The 21,095-nt window shown below is 43.5% G+C and overlaps 1 protein-coding gene across 7 annotated transcripts in view; it reads left to right on the top strand.

Moving 5' to 3' along the window:
* The window catches only part of PPP2R5C (protein phosphatase 2 regulatory subunit B'gamma), a 132,604-nt gene that overhangs the window by 78,355 nt on the left and 33,154 nt on the right, over positions 1 to 21,095 (top strand). For all 7 annotated transcript variants that reach the window (XM_060003912.2, XM_060003908.1, XM_060003909.1 and 4 more), the window contains one exon: positions 1,102 to 1,301. In XM_060003912.2, the coding sequence (XP_059859895.2) occupies positions 1,102 to 1,301 (200 nt within the window). The remainder of the gene's footprint in view (positions 1 to 1,101; positions 1,302 to 21,095) is intronic.

The raw sequence follows: 21,095 nt of genomic DNA, 5'->3' as shown, positions 1-21,095 counted from the left end.
CCAGACCTCCCAGAATTCTAGAAAGTCACACAGAGCTCCATCACTTTCCAGCCCTGCACTGACCCTCTATGCCTGTATCTCGTCTCTGTTATGTCATTGCAAAGATTACATTTTGTAAATATGTATAAAACTTTTAATATGGCACCTGGCCCTGGTAAGCACTCCCTCAGTAATATTATCATTTGCACTCTTTCTACATTGTTGACATCGTGTGTAATGTGCATTGACCATAGCCCACATTGAGGAGGAGATGTGCTTTGTGTGGGGCACCAGGGTGGAGACCCTCACAGCGTGTGTGTGACAGCTCGTTTGGGCAAGCTCCACACTGATGCCACTTGTTGTTTGCCAGCTGGCCAATGGACGGCCACCGTGCCCTTCCCCTGGAAGTCCAGAGCAACAGCAGACCTGAGGGAGCATCTTTCCTGTGACCTTTTCTTACCTTGCCTGTACCTGTTGCAGCTGTCACGCGGTGTGGGTGTCCGTGCCCCTCACCCCACACCGGGGCTGTGGTTTTTGCCTCTTGTTCCACTGCCCAGCACAGTGCCAGCATGTGATCATTGGTGCTAGGTTATGTTTGTTGAATGAATGCATTTAGAAGGAATTTATTTTGAACAGTAACTCTGGACGTGGCTTCAGAGAGTTAAAAAGTATAGAAACTTTATCATACGAAGCATATGATCTGAGCAGTGACTAGCTGTTCTTTTTTCCTTTCATTTTCTTTAAGGAATGTTTAACCTCTATTCACCCCTACCCCATCTCTTATTCCTTTTTTTTTTTTTTTTTTTGGCGGTACGCAGGCCTCTCACCATTGTGGCCTCTCCTGTTGCGGAGCACAGGCTCCGGACGCGCAGGCTCAGCGGCCATGGCTCACGGGCCCAGCCACTCCGCAGCATGTGGGATCTTCCCGGACCGGGACATGATCCCGTGTCCCCTGCATCGGCAGGCGGACTCTCAACCACTGTGCCACCAGGGAAGCCCCATCTCTTGTTTCTTGAATCTCTATTAATTCGAAATAAAAATAGTAGAAAGCTTAAAAGTATTTCACAATAATTCTGGGTTAAGCATTTCTGCAGTCAATATACTTTGCTTTCTCCTTTTCAGATGTTCCTCCTGCTGATCAAGAGAAGCTTTTTATCCAGAAGTTACGTCAGTGTTGTGTCCTCTTTGACTTTGTTTCCGATCCACTAAGTGACCTAAAGTGGAAGGAAGTAAAACGAGCTGCTTTAAGTGAAATGGTAGAATATATCACCCATAATCGGAATGTGATCACAGAGCCTATTTACCCAGAAGTAGTCCATATGGTAAGTGATTACGGTTTAACCAGCGTGTCCCAAACCTGAGTTACAAACAGGCCTCTGATATTCTTAGACTGTGCTAAGACATTTGAGCCTAACATGACACTTGCCACGAAAAAATCCTGCTGTTCAAAAATTTGTACTTGTACCTCGAAGAACGAAAATCTTTGTAATATGTCCTGGATTACAGCGAGGGACCTTCTAGGGACGAAAGTGCCCTACATGTGTTAACTCGTTTAATCCTCACAACTACCCTGTGGGGTAGAAATGTTAGAACTTTCATTTGTACTTACTGCCTTACCCTCTTTAAATTTTTTTTAAGATATATAACATTAATGTAATAGTGCTCATATATAATTTAGAAGTAAGCATGTTGTCCATACATGTACAGGAAAATTCTAATGATGGGGAGGAGTTAAGACAGGGGTGGGACCAAGCTGGTGTCAGGACAGTCCACCCTGATGAGCTGAGATGCACCCAGCTCTTGTCATCCTGCAGTTAGTTCATCGTTGGTTTCATTCAGCCCCAAAATCTCAGTCTCCTGTTCCCGGGTCCTTTGCAGGTCCCATTGTGACCTCAGTCACTACCGCCTGGAAACATGTCATGTGATACCATTACTAAAACTCTTACGTTTGACACTGAACTCCAGTTTTCTCTTGAGTTTTTTTGAATTGTTGGTGTTTTGTCTGCTTTTGAAATAGTACTCCCCAGTTACTAGGGAATCCTCGTGGCTTAACATAAAATTTTAAATGCTGATTTCCATTGAACAACTTAAGTTTCTGACTTTTTCCCCAAAGCTATATATTTCAAAATTAACTAGACTTGTTGACCTAAAATATGTTTCTTTCTTACGTTAGTGTGTTTGCTTTGGAAAAAGAAAGTCGTGTTCTTTTTGCATTCACAATCTGTTGTATCCAAAGTTGAGATCAACCTGATTAATTTATTACTGTTAACTCTTACAGTTCAGAATTTACCAGCATGTAGTCAGCCTAGGACTGTGAGAGCCGTTTGGGTTCCTCCACCAGACTCCCACCAGAAGAACCGTCACAAGCATATACTGAGCAGTAAATCCTCAAAAACCTCACCCATTCAGACTAAGGAAAATTGCGGAATGTCTTTTTTTCCCTCTCGGTTTCAACTCTCAATTACTCTGGAAGGCCCCCCAAACCCCAGAATCACAAAGAAAAATCTCTAATACTTTCTCCTAACACTCTCATAATTCTGTTGTTCACAGTACATTTTGTAATCCTCCTGGAACTTTTTTTTTCAATGGCTCAGGGTAGGGATATAACTTTGTCTTATAAAATGATTGAAAAATCATTAGTCCCTACATTGTGTGTTGAACATTCCATTTTCTCCGTCGATTTTAAATGCTGCTTTATTATATATTAAATTCATTCTCTTTTTGAATTACATGTACTAATATGTCATCTATTAAATTTATAAACACATAAATTTATTCTATATTAAATGACACGTATGGAAGGTTTTTCAGTTTCGACAGAGCCTCGGCTGCCTGCAGTCCCTGAGTCCCACTCTTAACCCAGGAGGGAGGAGTCTGCGGAGCCCAGTGAGGCGAGGCTTGGCGGGTTGGGGTCAGAGGCCTGCCCTTGCACCACGTCAGGCCTGCCTGCTTGAATCAGTCTCTCCCGTGCGTTTCACAGAGGCGGTGCGCATTACCAGAACCACCTAGGAGACCGGAAGCCCTTGAGACTTTTTTTAGATTAAATAATCATTACTCCTCGTCTCCCTGTTAAAACCATGTCCCAATAGCCAGGTTCTCCTCCTGCCGTCTTAGCTTTGTTCCCCACCCGGAAATTCAAGCCATCTTCAGAGTATTGGCCACTTTATTTTGCCCCTAAAGCACATAGCAGACACTTCCCGGGCATCCACTGAGCACTTTTTCAGATGAGGAAGTAGAGTGGTGACCAAGGCTTCTGCCCTCCCAAGGCTCTGACCAGTCATGTGTCATTTTAGGTTAAGGGAAGGCAGTGAAGAAGGTGAAACGGGGGAAGTAGGTAGAGTTACAGGACTGCCCATGAAGCGGGAAGAAGGTGCAGAGAGAAATCTGGTACAAGATGAGTTACACTGTCCCATGAAGGTATGTGCACAAGAGGCGCTTTTCCGCGTCACTTGAGAGAACAGGGGACAGACCGTCCATTCTGTCCTCTGACTGGAGCGAGGGCAGGAGAGAGCACAGCCGTTCCCTTACCTCGAGCTTGAATGAGTGGTGTGGGGCAGAGAGGATTTGTGTTTTGTTTGCTGTTGTTTTGTTTTCTATAAAGACAGAAGGCATTGATGACAGATATGATGATGAAGAAGGCGTGTGGTGGGGATGGTACTTGGCAGTGGTTTCTAACCCTCTCAGGAGTAGCGAGTGGGTGCAGATTTCAAGCAGCCAGCGGAAGGCCTCCACCCCAAGCAGTGCCTGGACCCAGCAGGGCAGGTGGAAAAAATGGGGGCCCCTTTGTAGTTCCCTCTGGACGCCCCTGGTGTGCGTACCACTGAAGTGGCACTCAGCCAACTTGCTTGAAGGATTGCCTGGTGTGTGTGTGTGTGTGTGTGTGTGTGTGTGTGTGTGTGTGTGTGTGTGTGTGTGTGTGTGTATTTTTGTTTTGCCATAGTTGTTTTTTGTTTCGTTTTGTTTTGGTTTTTTCAGCCGCGTCATGCGGCATGCAGGATCTTAGCTCCCCAACCAGGGATCGAACCCATGCCCCCTGCAGTGGAAATGTGGAGTCTTAACCACTCGACCACCAGGAAAGTCCCTGTCATAGTATTTTTAAAGACATTAATGCCCACTTACTGTGAAGAATCCAAAGCTCAACAGATGTTATACTTCTTACGCTTACTTCTTTTAAATATGTTGCCTATTAGACTGTGCTGCTGTATGTTTTTTAACAGAGTTGTTGAGAGGTAATTCACATATACAATCTACCCCTTTAAAATGTACAAGTCAGTTGTCTTTAGTGTATTCACAGGACTGTGCAGGCATCATCACATCTAATTTTGTAACATTTTCATCCCCCTGAAAGAAATCCCGTACCCATTAACCATTACTGCCATTCCTCCCTCACTCCCCACTCCCCACTCCCCACCCCTGGTAACTACTCATCTACTTTATGTCTCTATAGATTTGCCTAACCTGGATCTTTCTTAGAAATGGCATTATACACTATGTGGCCTTCTTTCATTTAGCATAATGTTTTCAAGTTTCATCCATGTTGTAGCGTGTGTCAGAACTTCTTTTTATTGATAAATACTATTCCAGGGACTTCCCTGGTGGCACAGTGGTTAAGAATCCGCCTGCCAATGCAGGGGACATGGGTTCGATCCCTGGTCCAGGAAGATCCCACATGCCACAGAGCAACTAAGCCCGTGCGCCACAACTACTGAGCCTGCACCCTAGAGCCCATGAGCCACAACTACTGAGCCCGTGTGCCACAACTACTGCAGCCCGCGCGCCTAGACCCCGTGCTCCACAACAAGAGAAGCCACCGCAACGAGAAGCCCGCGCACCACAACGAAGAGTAGCCCCCGCTCGCCGCAACTAGAGAAAGCCTGCCCGCAGCAACGAAGACCCAACGCAGCCATAAATAAATAAATAAATTTTAAAAATAATAAATAAATAATGTTCCATTATATGAATATATACCACATTTTATTTATCTATTCATCCGTGGATGGACCTTTGGGTTATTTCTGCTACTTAGCAGTTATGAATAATGCTACTGTGACCATTCATGTACAAGATTTTTGTGCATATATGTTTTCATTTCTCTTGAGTGTTCACCTAGGAGGGGAATTGCTGGTGACGTGTTAACACTATGTGTTTAGCGTTTTGGAGAGCTGCCAGACTGCTTTCCAAAGTGGCTGCACCATTTATTCCCACCAGCAGGGTATGAGGGTTCCAGTTTCTCCGCATTTTCAATACTTGTTACTATCTGTCTTTTTGACGGTAGCCATCCTAGTAGGCGTGAGGTAGGACCTCACTGTGGTTTTGATTTACGTTTCCCTCTTGGCTAATGATGTTCAGCATCTTTTCACGTGTGCTGTGTATTTTTATACATCATAGACTGTGGTCCTAGAAATTAACGGAACCTTATAGATCCTCTAGCCTGACTTTTATTTTCCAGATTTCAAAAACTTAGGTTCAGGGAGATGAGGATGAAAAGGAGAATTACTCAGGAAGGGAAACTCCTGGCATCTAAATTCTCAGGCCTAAATTACATAAACTCCATTATCTCTTAATTTCACTCATTTTTAAAATATAGTCAGCCATCTGTTTTTGTTTTTTTTCAATTGGCTAATCTGTTTTTCAGGCATTGGCATTTTTCTCGTAGTGAAAACACTGATAGCGAAATCAAGCTAATAGTGTAGCCACTTTTTTCACAGAACACCATTTTTACTTGAAGATTGACAAACAGGTTATTCAGACTTGGATATTTAGGGAGCATTTTCTCACAAAATAAAATAAGAATGTCACTTTAAGGAAAATAATTGACAGTGTTTGTTGCCAAAGATAAAATTTGAGCTTTCAGGCAAAATTTTGGATTTTGAAAGATTTGTATCCACCAGTGCAAGCTTCAGCTTCCGGGTGCTGCAAGCTCTCCTGCTGAGATTGGTGTCGTTATGAATGAATTAGATCCTTAATACACACGACAGAAGGAGTGAGGCATGGTGATGCCTGCACAGTCCTGTGGGTATACTAAAAACAATTGAATTGTACACTTTAAAAGGGCGGATTGTGTTATATGTGAATTATCTCTCAATAACTCTGTTTTTAAAAAGCATAGCAGTCCAGTCCGATAGGCAATATATTTAAAATATATGAATACACATAATTCAGTGAGGCCAGTATTTTCTAAATGACCAAAACTGATGATCCCAAATCATTCATCGGCCAGAGAGCCGTTCAGAATGCAAGACACACCAGTGGATTTTCGTGAATTAGAGACCCCCTCATTGATAAGATTTATGATTCCACAGAATAGCTAACCTTTAGTAAACTACCACTTACCAAGTTTTGGTGTAGTATCAAAGAAGTCCACAATATCTAAAAGGGCTATTAAATACCCCTCCCTTTTCCAACTACATATCTGCTGGAGACAGTCTTCCTATATTTCAACCAAATTAACATTCTGAACATAGAAGCAGATGTAAGAATCCAGCTGTTTTTTATTAAACCAGACAGTAAAGAGATTTGCAGAGATGTGAAACAGTGCCACTCTTCTCACTGAATTTGTTTTGGGAAATACTTTTATTTAATATGAGTTGTTTTATGAAATAGCAAATGTTATGAAAAATTTATTTTTTATAAATTTATATTTATACTGACATATGGGTTTGCTATTTTTTAATGAATGAATATTTTTAAAATTCCTCTGCTTTAATTTCTACTGCAGTCAATATCCATAGATATAACTTTCATAAACAGAAGTTCTTTGGGATCCTCAATCATTTTTAGGAGTTTAAAGGGGTCCTGAGGCCAAAAAGTGTGCGAACCACTCTTCTCAAAGAGCGCTGCCCCAAGGCCGCAGCACCAGCGCCACCTGGGAGCAGGTCAGAAACGGCGTTTCCTGGGTCGCAGCGCTTTGCTTACATGTGTTCTCCAGGTCATTCTGAATGGCCTCCCTGCCTTGCCCCCTGAGGTTAAGCCCTCACATACTACCTGTGACAACTCTTAACTCCCCCTGGGCTGTCAGTTTCCAGAGAGAAAGGTTTGGGATGTCAGAGGCTCAGTAATGCTCACTCTAGAGTCTCCTGCCTGGACAAGGGCACTAAGACTAGTCTTAGTCACAGATGAAACCACCTGCAGGTCAGAAAAGGAATCGGTTAGATCAATGGTTGAATGAAGTGGATGGCTCAAAAGTGCTTCACGTCAAGATGGACCTCTCTAGAATTACCCACATCTTTGGTGCTGGATTACTCTGTAGCAGTCAGTGAATAAGATGTGGGGTGTGGGGCTTCCCTGGTCGCGCAGTGGTTAAGAATCCTCCTGACAATGCAAGGACATGGGTTCGAGCCCTGGGCCAGGAAGATCCCACATGCCGTGGAGCAACTAAGCCCGTGCGCCACAACTACTGAGCCTGCGCGCTAGAGCCCGCGAGCCACAGCTACTGGAGCCCACGTGCCACAACTACTGAAGCCCACGCACCTAGAGCCTGTGCTCCACAACAAGAGAAACCACCGCAGTGAGAAGCCCGTGCACCACAACAAAGAGTAGCCCCTGCTCGCCACAACTAGAGAAAGCCCGCGTGCAGCAATGAAGACCCAATGCAGCCAAAAATTAATTAATTAATCAATTAAAAAAAAAAAGATGCAGAATGTGCCCTTACGCAGTCTACCCTTACCTTTCCGGGAGACTGTGTTCTAGAGGAATAGAAAGCAAACTGTTAATAGTAGCTGCCTTTAGATAGTGTGATTATGTGGATTTTCCCCTTTTATGAGTAAATCTTTATAATTTTAAAAAATTTCCATGATGATCATGTATCACATTTGCCATTATCAAAAATCAATAAATGCGTTTTTCTTTAAAAAAAAAAAAAACACCTTGTCGTGTATAGTGTAATAGCAGTACTGTCCTTATCAGGACTCATGTTGGGTTTCCAGGGAAAATGAGTTCATCACGGTATTTTAATCCGTACTGCTTGTAAATGACTAGATAGTACCCTACAAGTTTTCTTTCATGCTTAGGGTTCAAGTCAACATTTTCTGTTAAGGTCAGAGGAGTTTTTCTTGGGTCCTGTGGGAGGTATCATGCCCAGATCCCCAGGATGATTGTCTCGTGTTTCATTTAAGGATTGAAGTTGGACAGTCTCCTTCTACTGTTTTTATATCTGATGTTTACAGTGTGTACTGGAAAGTATTACTTGTTGTAAGGGTGAAGATAGTTTGGAAATGAGAGAGGAAAGGATGTTTTGAATTCAAGGAAGTATATTAACCAGTGAAGCTTCTGATAGTTCTTTCAGGTAATGATTTAAGTCACGCGTTCCTCTTTTTGCTTAGTTGTTTTTGTTTTGCCAAAGTCACAGTAACGTGGGGTGAAGAAGCACTGCCATCATCGATGAGCTAAGGGGAGATTCAGGCATAAAGTGCTTTTTGAAATCCAGCGAATGATTTTTCTACTTCAGATACCCCGTGAGCCGTTTCTTGGAGATTTGTTCTTATTTTGAGAGAATTACCCTTTGTTTTGTTTGATGTTTTTATTAAGTGTGTGCTTATTTTAAATAAGTGAAATAAATAGAGAAAAAAAAGTTAATCTTTTTCCGTACTCCACCCCTCGCCAATTCTACCTAAACCCACCCCCACCTCCAACCGCCACCAACTTAATTTATATGTACTTTTTTTTCCAAAAGGCTAGTAAGCGATCTTCCCCGGTGGTCCAGTGGTTAAGACTGCACACTCCCAATGCAGGGGGCACAGGTTCAATCTCTGGTTGGGGAACTAAGGTCCCGTATGCTACACGGTGTGGCCTAAAAAAAAAAAAAAAAGGTTACTAAGAAACTTTTGGGGATGATGGGTATATTTATCGTCTTGATTGTGTAATGGTTTCACAGATTTATGTAAATGTTAAATGTTTCGAACTGTACACTTTACATACAGTAAGGTTATACCTCACTAAAGCTGGGGTTTTTTAAGCTCCTAAATTGATAGGTATTTCTGTTGGTCTAGGGGCACAGTGAAGAAATTACTAAGATATTAAGGGCATTGTGAATCAAGAAGGTTTGAGAACTTAGAGCCTAGAAAATATTTACTATCTTTCTGTAACGTTTTAAATTATTTTTAAATTTACATTCGGCAAGATTACGTTTTTAGTGAGGAGTTCTCTTGAGATTTGATAAATACGTGTAGTCATGTAACCACCGCCGCCACAGTCGATATAAAACAGTTTTATGACCCTCCAGAAAAGTTCTTCCTGCTACTCCTTTGAACTCAGACCTTCCCCTTATCCATTATCTCTGGCTACCACTAATCCGTCCTCTAGCTCTGTCATTTTGCCTCTTCCAGAATGTCATATAAATGGACTCAGAGAGTGTGTAGCCTTTTGAGTCTAGCTTCTTTAACTTAGCATAATCTGTTTGATATTCCTCCATGTTGTTGATGTATTAGTGGTTTGTTCCTTTTTCTCAGTAGTATCTCATTATATAGAGGTATCATGATTTGTCCACTCCCCAGTTGAGGAATATTTGAATTGTTTCCAGTTTTTAGCAGTAACACTGCTATAAATATTCATGTACAAGTTTTGGACATAGATTTTTGTTTGTTTTTTTTTTGACTTGGGCGAGCACATAGGCGTGGGATTGCTGGGTCGTATGATTAAGTATTCATTTAACTTTCTAAGAAACTGCCAGACTGTTTTCCAAAGTAGATGTGCCATTTTTTGCACTCCCGCCAGCCACGTGCGATAGTTCTAGTTGCTCCAATCCTTGTCAACGTTTGGTGTCTTGAGTCCTTTTATCTCATTTTGACTTTAACTTGCATTTCCTTGATTAATGATGCCGAGCATTTCTTCCTGTGTTCGTTTGTGTATCTTCCTTGGGGAAGTGTCTGTTCAGATCATTGGCCTGTTTTTTAATTGGGTTGTTTTCTTATTGAGTTTGAGCCTTGTTTACATATTCTGGATACAAATGCTTTGACAGATAAGTGATTTGCAAATATTTCAGTGTGTGCCTTGTCTTTTTACTTTAACAGTGTCTTTTACAGAGTTTTTCATTTCGATGAAGTCTAATTTTTCATTTGTTTCCTTCATGGCTAGTGCTTTTGGTGTCATATATAAGAAGTCTTTGCCTAGCCCAAACTCAAAAAAATTTTCTCCTCAAGATTTTCTAGTTTTACATTTAAATCTATGATCCATTTTGTCAGTTTCGTTTCTTGGCCTATGGATGTCCAAGTGTTTGTTGAAAACCATTTGTTGAAAAGACTAACCATACTCCATTGAATTGCCTTTCCACCTTAATCAAAAATTAATTCACCATATTCGTGAGTCTGTTTCTGGACTCTGTATTCTGTTCCATTGATCTAGGGATCCTCTTGCTTATGCCATACCGTCTTCATTATTGTCACTTTATAGTAAATGTTGAGATCAAGTAATATGAACGTTCCAACCTTTTTATTCTTTTTCAAATTGTTTGGCTTTTCTAGTTATTTTATCTTTCCAAATAAATTTTAGAATCAGCTTGTCGTTATCTACAAAATAGCCTTCAGGGGTTTTAATTGGAATTGTATTGAATATATACATTTGGAGAGAATTGCTGTCTTAACAATATTGAACCTTTCAATCCGTGAACACAGTATATATCCCCATTTTGATCATCTTTGTTTATAGTTTTCAACATGTAGATCCCCTATGTATGTTTTTAGACTCATAAGTAAGTCTTTTATTTTTGGGTGCTACTGTAATTGGGGTTTTTTATTTTCTATCTCTAATTGTTTCTTGCAGTTGTATAAGGTGCTTCATATTATTCAGTGCATAAATATTAGTATTATTAGTTGAATTGACTCCTTTGTAACTATAAAATGATCCTTTTATCATTGGTAATATTATTTTCTCCAAAACGTGCTTTGTATGCTATTAATATAGCCACTCCAGCGCTCTCTTGACTAGTGCTAATGTGTATAATTTTCCTTCCTTTTATTTTTGACCAATTCGTATCTTTATATTTAAAGTGGGCTTATTGTAGACAGCATATAGTTGAGTCTTGCTCCTTTTTTTTTTTTTTTTTTTGCGGTACGTGGGCCTCTCACTGTTGTGGCCTCTCCCATTGCGGAGCACAGGCTCCGGACTCGCAGGCTCAGTGGCCATGGCTCACAAGACGAGCCGCTCCGTGGCATGTGGGATCTTCCCGGACTGGGGCACGAACCCGCATCCCCTGCGTTGGCAGGCAGACTCTCAAGCACTGTGCCACCAGGGAAGCCCAAGTCTTGTTCCTTAATCAAACAATCTCTGCCTTTTGGTTGAGGTACTCAAACCATTAACTTGCATTGTTAAGTACTGATGTTGGGTTTAAATCTACCATCTTGCTGTATTTTTTCTCTGTTTATCCCATCTGTTTTTTGTTCCCTTTTCCTCTTTTTCTGTTTTCTTTTGGATCAATTGAATACTTTTATAATTACAGTTTCTTTTGTTGGCTTTTTGACTATCACTCTTTATTGTTTGATCTCAATTATTTAGCTTTTCTAGAATGCATCTTTAACTTGTCACAGTCAGCCTTCAAGTGACAACACACCATGTAAATATCAGTTTACAGCAGTGTACTTCTATTTCTTCTCCACGAGTCTTCCTGCTATTGTCATTTTACTTCTTCATATGTTATAAACCCCACCGTATATTATTTTTAGAAAACAGTTCTATTTTAAAGAGATTTAAATAATTTTTTAAACTCTTTTATACTTAACCAGATAGTTATCATTTTCAGTGTTCTTCATTCGATATCCATCTGATATCACTTTCCTTCTGCTTGAAGGACTTTCTTTGATTTCTCTTGTAGCACAGATCTACCGGTGATTCATTCTTTTAGCATTTGTTCATCTGGAAAAGTCTTTCTTTTGCCTTTGATTTTTTTTTTAACAGATTTTTATTGGTGTATAATTGCTGCACAACACTGTGTTAGTTTCTGTTGCACAACAAAGTGAATCAGCCATATGCATACACGCGTCCCCATATCCCCTCCCTCTTGAGCCTCCCTTCCACCCTCCCTATCCCACCCCTCTAGGTCATCACAAAGCACCGAGCCGATCTCCCTGTGCTATAAGGCTGCTTCCCACCAGCCACCTATTTTACATTCGGTAGTGTATGTATGCTGATGCTACTCTTACTTCGTCCCAGCTTCCCCCTCCCACCCCATGTCCTCAAGTCCATTCTCTATGTCTACCTCTTTATCCCTGCCCTGCAGCTAGGTTCATCAGTACCACTTTTTTTTTTTTTTTTTTTTTTTTTAGTTTCCATATATGTGTGTTAGCATACGGTATTTGTTTTTCTCTTTATGACTTAGTTCACTCTGTGTGACAGACTCTAGGTCCATCCACCTCACTACAAATAGCTCAATTTCGTTTCTGTTTATGGCTGAGTAATATTCCATTGTCTATATGTGTTCATCTTTATCCATTCATCTGTCGAAGGATTGCCCTTGACTTTGGCAGATACGCAGGCATACCTCATTTTATTACGCTTCACTTTACTGCACTTCGCACATTTTGTGTTTTTCACAAATTAAAGGTTTGTGGCAACCCTGCATCAAGCCAGTCTGTTGGCACTGTTTTTCCAAAATCATTTGCTCACTTCCTGTCTCTGTGTCACATTTTGGTAATCCTCAAAATATTTCAAACCCTCCAACAGCAAAAGATTGACTCTCTGAAGGCTCAGATAATGGTTAGCATTTTTTAGCAATAAAGTATTTTTTTAACTAGGGTATGCACTTTTTTTTTTGGACATAATGCTACTGCACACTTAATAGACTACAGTATAGTTTAAATATAACTTTTATAAGCACTGGGAAATCAAAAACTTTGTGTGACTAACTTTTTTCTGACATTCACTTTATGGCAGTGGTCTGGAGCTGAACCCACAATACCTCTGGTGGGTATAGAACAACAGGTCAAAGTTTAATCCTTTAAAAATTTTGCTCCACTCTCTTCTCGCTTGCATTATTTCTGGTAAGCAATCTGCTGCCATTCCTATCTCTGTTCCTCTGGACATAATGTATCTTTTTCTCCTCTGGCTACTTTTTAAGATTTTTTCTGTTGTTCTTTTTAAGCAAGCAACTTGATTATGATGTGCCTTGGTGTAGTTTCCTTCTTTTTCTTGTCTTTGGAGTTCATTGATAGTTTTTATGAAATTTAGGGAAGTATTTGGCCCTTTTATCTCTTCAAATATTTTTTTCTGTCTCCCACACCTTGTCCTTTAGAGGTTCCAGTGAAATGTGTCTTAGGCCTCATAGAGTTGTTCCACAGCTGACTTATGCTCTTTTTTTCTAAAGTCTTTTTTTTCTTTGTGTATTTCGTTTGGTGATTCCCTTTGCTGTCTTCAAGTTCAGTAACCTTTTCTGCAATGTCTCAGCTTTTGTTAATTTCCCTCCATAAATTTTTCTTCTCACATTGTAGTCTTCATCTCATGTAGTTTATGTCTTTTCCATATCTTCATGTCTCCACCTAACTTTTTGAACACCTAGAATACTATCTTAGCCTTATCTGTTAATTCTACAGATAGAATTGTGTCAATTCCAGGCCAGTTCAGTTGATTGGTTTTCCTTCTTGTTATAAATGACATTTTTCATGCTGCTTTGCGTGTCTGGTCATTTTTTTATTGGACGTCTGACCATGTGGGTTTTGCCTTGATGAGTACTGCGTACTGATATGTTTCTAGTAATATCTGGGGATTTGTTTGGGATGCAGTTACTTGCAAACAGTTTGATCCTTTTGGTTCTTGCTTTTAAGATGTGTTAGGAAGGACTATAGTCATGATCACTCTATGGCTAATTATCCCCCACGACTGAGACAAGACCCTTCTGATTATGAGCCCAGTCCTCTGTGAATTAATGGATTTTTCCAGTCTCGTTGATGGGAACAGGAACTGCTCCGGCCCTGGGTGAATACTGGGTCTCTCTGGTCTTTTCAGGTGGTTCTTTTTGCAGCCTCCAGTAGTTTTCTCACCCCAGTGGGCTATTCAGTCCACTTCTGAATAGTTCAGGAGGACCTCTGCAATCTCTGGAGTTCTCTCTGTGCAGCTCTCTTCTCTCTGGGACTTTGCCTTGCAGATTCTAACCACCTGTGTCTGCTGGACTTCACCCGGGTTCTTTCTCCCTGTGCTGCAACTTGGAAATTCTATCAAAGGAGAAAGCGGGACATTTGTTCCCCATCTCTCAGAAATCTCTCTCTGTCTTGCACTATCTGAAATCCATGTCTTGCAAACCAGAATTCCATGTGTTTTTCCTTGGGTTTTTTGGTTGTTTCAGGAAGTAGGGCAAATCCCATTCCTGTTACTCTGTCTTGTCTAGAAGTATAAGTCTCTGCTTCGTTTATAATAGATACTCGATCAGTACTTAATTCCATCCACACAGGTGATCCAACAACGATTCTAAAAAACATACTAACCGAAGGTTATTTGCATAATTTATAATTTTGTAACTGTATGCATCTGGTCAGTGGTGGGGGGCCCACAGCAAGAAAACAGTTGGGTCTACATATATGACTAGGAAATAAGTACTTTAGCTCTGAAGCTTCCCTTCCCTTTTCAGTTCATTTCTATCGTGTAGAATGCAGAATGTGTTGTTTTGTTTTGTTTTTTAAATTTTATTTTATTTTTTATACTTATTTGGCTGTGCCGGGTCTTAGTTGCAGCGTGTGGTATCTTTTAGTTGCGGCATGCAGGATCTAATTCCCTGACCAGGGATCTAACCCGGGCTCCCTGCATTGGGAGCACAGAGTCTTAACCACCGGACCACCAGGGAAGAACGTTGATGGTAAAGTCTAGTTGGTGGCTATATCGTTAGTCACTATAAAATTCAACTGTTTTGCCTTGAGGTTTTTCATAACAAGATATTAGGGAATAAATCATTCAGAAGCCTTATGTAAAACTCACCTTTGGACCAGAGTAAACAACTTAAGAAAAACTTGCAGTTCCAATGTTGTGTTTAAATAGCACCAATTGAATTATAAGTATTACAGATGAGTGGTTATCTTTTGCAGGTAAATTTTCTATTCTTAAACTCACAAATAAAAGTAAAAAATAAACTCCTATGCATAATTATAAATGACTAGCATATTTTCATTTGAAGAAGATGCTGTTATACACTTAGTTGTGAAATGGTCATAAAATTTAAAAGTCCACTGTTGAAAACTTGAGAGTAAATTTCCTTTATTAAGTATTCTACAAAGATTTGTAGGTATTTATTTCTAGATCTTTAACTTTGATTGAGAGCATATTTTAGTGATTGTAAAAATAGCAGGCTGTTCAAAGTAAGGGTTTAGCTTGTAGTTCTTTTCTTCGGGCATCTATTTGGAGGTAAAGCTGCATTCTTTGAAAGCAGCTCTTGCCTTAGAGAAAGTGGCGGTGTGGATTCGTGGAGGAGGAGAGCCAGCTTCACTCACCTCTCGTGCGAGTGCTTGCTCTGTGCCAGGCGGTACCATGGACCTTGGGAGGTGGTACCAGGAGGGAAGACATTAGGCCAAGAATTACCCGACCATCCGGTTATATTTGAGACAAAGATCGCAAAGGAAAGGGGCAGGATGATAGAAGAGCTTGAAATCAGGGACCCAACTGGGCCTTGGGTCGGGGGAGGCTCCCCTGACGAAAGTACACTGCAGCTGAGAGCTAAGGTTTAATCGGGAAGTTTTTAGGTAATTACTTGGTGTTGCAGTTAATAAGGTGACTGATAGGTGCTTTTCCCCAAGGATCCGCTTGCTCTCAGCAGGTCTTTGAGGATCTACTAGTTGCCGGGCGCTACGGCAGGTGATGGAGGGTCAGCAGTGAGTGAATCGTCAAGCGAACATTCCCCAGGATGATACCTGAATTCTGCTGTGAAACCAGATTGAACTAATTCTACAAGTGAGGAAGGGGACAGTTCTTCCCTTTAAGATTGCTACTAGGATTTTTACCATCCACGTAAAAAACGAGTTAGAGTTATATGTAAGATTGCTTTTAAAGTATAAATTGCTTTGTGGAGAAGTGACATCTTTGTGATGCAATGTCATCTCACACTGGAGAAGGGAAGGGTCCTCATTCGTTCGGGTATCCTTCAGTGCCTTTCTTAGGGTTTTCATGCTCTCATTGAAGCCTTGTAACTGGGTTACGAGGGGGTTGTGAGTCCCTAGGCCCTTGGTCATTTTTGTGGCCTAGTGCCTGGGGTCCTCCTATCGGTTATGTTTCCTCGTTGCCTGTTGTTGGTGGAGAAGATGTTGCTGTTAGGTTGGGGTTTTGGGTTTTTGTATGGGTGGCCCAGCTGTGATGGTCTGACTGTTGTCTCTGCTGGTTTTTCCAGTTATATCATTTGCAACCAAATGACGGCTTTCTATTTAAAATATAATGTGGAAGGACTCCCTACCTCCCCACCTCCAAAATGTATCTCTTAGCAATATGACCCTCAGAACCTGGCATTCCTGTTATAGGAGGAAGAGCTGTAATTTGGCCTTTGGTGGACTCACCTTTATAAACCCTATCACATGAATAAAACAAAATCAAAAGCATAGTAGAAATCCCTTGGGGCGTCCCTGGTGGCACAGTGGTTAAGAATCTGCCTGCCAGTGCAGGGGGCACAGTTTCAATCCCTGGTCTGGGAAGATCCCACATGCCGCGGAGCAGCTAAGCCCGTGTGCCACCATTACTGAACCTGCGCTCTAGAGCCCACAAGCCGCAACTACTGAACCCTCATGTTGCAACTACTGAAGCCTGCGCGCCTAGAGCCTGTGCTCTGCAACAAGAGGAGCCACTGCAATGAGAAGCCCGCTCACCGCAATGAAGAGGAGACCCCACTCGCCGCAACTAGAGAAAGCCCGCGCACAGCAACGAAGACCCAACACGGCCCCACCCACCCCCCAAAAAGAAAACCTTTGTGGTTTTAAACAGAGAACTGGGGCTTCCCTGGTGGCACAGTGGTTGAGAGTCCGCCTGCCGATGCAAGGGACACGGGTTCGTGCCCCGGGCCGGGAACATCCCACATGCCGTGGAGCGGCTGGGCCCGTGAGCCATGGCCGCTGAGCCTGCATATCCGGAGCCTGTGCTCCGCAACGGGAGAGGCCACAACAGTGAGAGGCCCACGTACCGCCAAAAAAAAAACAAAACAAAAAAAACACATTTAAACAGAGAACTGAATAATCAACCTTTCTTTCCTTGCTGTCTCTGAAATTAGATTATCAGTGTTTCTTTTTGGAGCATATCCCTTCCTGTCTTAAACCTTCATATGTTCCACTGTACTGCAGTTGTGTCACAGCGTGAATATTTTATTACTTCGCCCACTGGTGATGAATATTACAGGTATAGAAAGGCTGCGTGTTATTGAATTGTGAGAACTTTGCATAAACACTTCTTGAGCAATTTTGGTTTGCGTTTATTCAATAAATTTAGCAACTGGGAGAAGAACATCTGCAGGATCATTTAAATACTGAAAGTAGAAAATGTCAAGAAAGCTGTAAAAGCAGGGGCTTCCTACCACCACGGTCAGTCCACACCACACGCGGGGCTGCACGGGCCACATACGTGCACGCGTGTGACGTGTCTGTTTCCCATGCGCCCAGTGCAAAGAGAGGCTTTACCCTCTTTCAACAGGTGAGGAAACCAAAGCTTGAGCAGGCTTCTCAGTCTCGGGTCCTGGTCTGAGTGAGAAGAGGGCCTGGTGAGGCTGTGCCCTGAGGCCACACTGCCTCTCTCTGTGCAAGAGCTGATTCTAGCTCTGTGTCCAGGGATCACGGTGCACTCCGAATCGGTGTGTCTCAGCCGAGAGGTGGTGACGGATCTGCGCAGTCTGCATCAGATCTAAGACTTCTAGACCTACGGTAGAAACAGATTCCCTCTGGTTTCCATGGCGTGATGCTGACAACGATCGCCTTCTGTGGCTCTCAGACTACGCTCCACGCGTGCAGACAGCGTGCAGATGTCAACACCATGGCACTCCACTAACTTGACCCCTGAAGCTGCTGTGCTAAGAAAAGGTGGAGGGTTAGAAACCCATGGACAGCTCAAGGTGGCCTGATTTTTGCCTTCTGCTCTCTAATCTACATATTAGCTTTTAGTATCTTTAGCCTTCTCTAGAGGTGAGCATTAAATTAATGTGGTAGGAAAAGAGGGTAGAAATTACAGTGTGAGGTTTTTGTTGTTGTGTGAAAGATAGAACTTTTTATCCATTAGAGTTGGCCAGTAATAAAACTGCCTGGTTCGAGGGTGGTCATCCTCCCAGGACATGAAAAGGGGACTTTTGCATTCAAAGCAAGTTGGTCTATGGCCCCTTGCAGGCCCCTGACTCAGCACCTGGGATTCGGTGAATGTGTAGGTGTTGCGGACGGGCTGTAGCTGACTGAACACTGTGCAGTGGGACTTCAACTTTAGGCGGAATCATTAGCTGTACTACAGCAGGTCACTCAGGAATCTCAGCTGACCGGGTGGATCAGTCAGAGTCCTTCCAGAGAAACAGAACCAGCAGGATGGAGACAGACAGAGAGAGACAGAAAGAGGGATGGATGGGTGGCTGGATGGGTGGGCGGGTGGGTGGATTTTTGAGGAACTGTCTTATGCCTTGTGGAGTCAGACGGGGCAAATCTGAACTCCGTGAGGCAGGCTCAGACGCGGCCATCCACAGTGGAATTACTTCTTCCTCAGGGAAACCAGTTTTGCTCTTAGAAGACTTTTCAACTGATTGGTTGAGGCCCACCCACGTTCTCCTTTACTTAAAGTCAGCTGATCTAGATGTGACCACAGTTACTAAACGCCAACACAGTGACACTCAGATTGCTGTCTGGTTGAATAATGGGTACTCTAAGGTGTCACACGGGTACGTTTTATTTTTTTCAGCTATCGCCTTTAATCACAATCTGTTATATCTCCCTTCCCTGCCCCTCTGGTTCCAGCTGTCGCACCTAGTTTATCGCTTCAATCCCCAACTCAGAACCTCATCTGTCCCCACCTTCCCCTTGGGCAGCCTGGCCGGCGAGGGACCTAAAGCGGCAGAGGAGGGGCCGAGGGCCACAGCGCCTGTGCCTGATGTCCTGCGGCAGCCTGGCCTCTGCCCGGGCGGCGGCCCCTCCCAGGGGGCATCTGTGCTCTGGAGAGCGTTGGGCTTCCTGAAAGACCCTCCCTGAGGGGCAGCCGTCCCCCTTTGTGCCCCAGCCTCCAGCCCCTGCCCGGGCGAGCTGACCACTGCTGTCTCCCCCCTGACCCCTGCGGCCCTCACGTGCAGCCTCCGAGGTGGCCCGTGTGTGTGCTCCCCTCTAAGTGCCCTGTGCCACGATGTCACGGGCACTCGGGCAAGTCTCCCAGAGAGGCAGCACGGCGGTGCCCACAGACACCTCTGCCCCCGGGGACGCGGCCTGGATCCACCGTCCCCACCCTGGTCTCTGGGTGACTCTTGGAGCCCCCGATCACTGGCTTTGAGGGAGAGGATTGGGTAGCCCCCCCAGGAGTGCTGCGCCCCCCTAGGAGTGCCACACCCCACAGAGGCCTTGGGCTCCTTTCTGACCCTGTCCTCTCCGCACTCCACAGCCAGGGGTGACAGGGCTGGTTCTGCTGCCCCCATCCCCACGCCGCAGGCCCGGAGGAGACGGTGGCTGGGCTCCCAGTGTCCCCTTCTTCTGTTCTGTGGGCTTTGGGATCGGGGGGCCTGGGGACCAGCGGTGGAGGACGCGCCCCTTCTACCGGACAACATCTGTCCCAGCCTGTGTTCACCGGTCACTGTGGTTTGGGAGGCCTCTTGCTGGGCCGTGTGCACACACCCCATTCACCGGTTCCAGACCTCCTCCTCCTCTCTTTACTTACGTCAGAGGAGCATTACTCATATTTCTATTAAAAGATTTCTTTCATTCCTTGTTTCTGGCTTTTAGTTACTCGTTCCAGCCATTCTCTGTTGCTCCCATTCCTGGACTGTCTGCGTCTGCTCCTCTCGCACGACGCAGAGAGCAAACATTTGATGCTCGGCGCTTCTAGAGCCCAGGACTTGGGGAGTGTGTGTTTTTCTTCATGGAAAATGGTGTTGCAGGAAGACAGGATAAAACAAAACGGGTGCCGTGGAGTTTTAGCTTGGTCTTTACAACACTGTTATCCGAACAGCCAGGTTTGCTCTGAACCCTCCGTAGAGACCCTCGCTGTTGTAGTGGAGTCGGATTCTATCTTGTGGGTCAGGTGTTTTGATTCTGTGCTTCTGGGCTTGGAAGGACGGAGGGCTTTTTTTGATCACTAGAGTCGAGCTCTGTAACCGGCATATGGCGTGTTCAGAGATTCGGTGAGGTAACATATTTAAACTGACTCCGAAAGAAACATAGGTTATAAGTTGGTGATAGTGAAAAACTAGACTTCTACATTGATATCAGGAACCTGTCAATATATGTTGTGCTTTATTCATATTAACCATACAGGCAGTAAAATGTACCTGTGCCCCAAAGAATTGTGGATTTTGTGTAGAAAACATCTGTTGTAAATAAAACACGCTGATTTTTATGAAATGGAGATTGACTGGAGCCTGGGGTGTGGGAGAGTGGTGAGGGACAGTACAGGGTGGAGAGCAGAGCAGAGGGCCATGAGGCATGCAAGGGAATCGTCCAGACTTTGTGTGTCCCGTCCAGTCCCTGGGCACACGGACCAGGCTGTCCCATGACATGATGACTCCTCTCCTTGCTAACATTGCGGCCCTTTCCCTGGAAACGATCCTCTAGCCACCCACCTGGGAGTTACTCTGTCTTGACTTGCCACTCTCATCACTGTCACTGCAGAGGACTTTGGCAGGGAAGCTGTTCATGACCTCCGGTGTGAAGCGGCCTCTGCCATTTTCTCACCGTTTTCACTTCTTTGATCTCTGCTGTTTCTTTCGTAATCTCACCCTTTTCTTACTAGCGCTTTGAACTTTTCTCCTTGCTCTGCACTTACTGGATATAACAAAGGCCTTAGGTGTCATCCCTGCCCATCAGCATCTGTTGGCACTGGTTATCTGAAAGGTCAGGCAGGAACCTTGGTGGCTGGCTGTCCACGGCCGTGGGTCTAGCTGTGGCTTTGACCCAGGCTCTCAGGACCCACACCACTTCCGAATTTTGAGAATAAGGACGAGCCAGATAACCATTGGAAGCAGTTATCATTAGAATTCCTTAAGATTGTTTTAAATGTTCTCT

The sequence above is a fragment of the Delphinus delphis genome, chromosome 2, assembly GCF_949987515.2.
Source record: "Delphinus delphis chromosome 2, mDelDel1.2, whole genome shotgun sequence".
NCBI lineage: Eukaryota > Metazoa > Chordata > Mammalia > Artiodactyla > Delphinidae > Delphinus > Delphinus delphis.
Note: the sequence above shows the minus strand (reverse complement) of the source record. Positions and strands in the feature narration are given on the sequence as shown.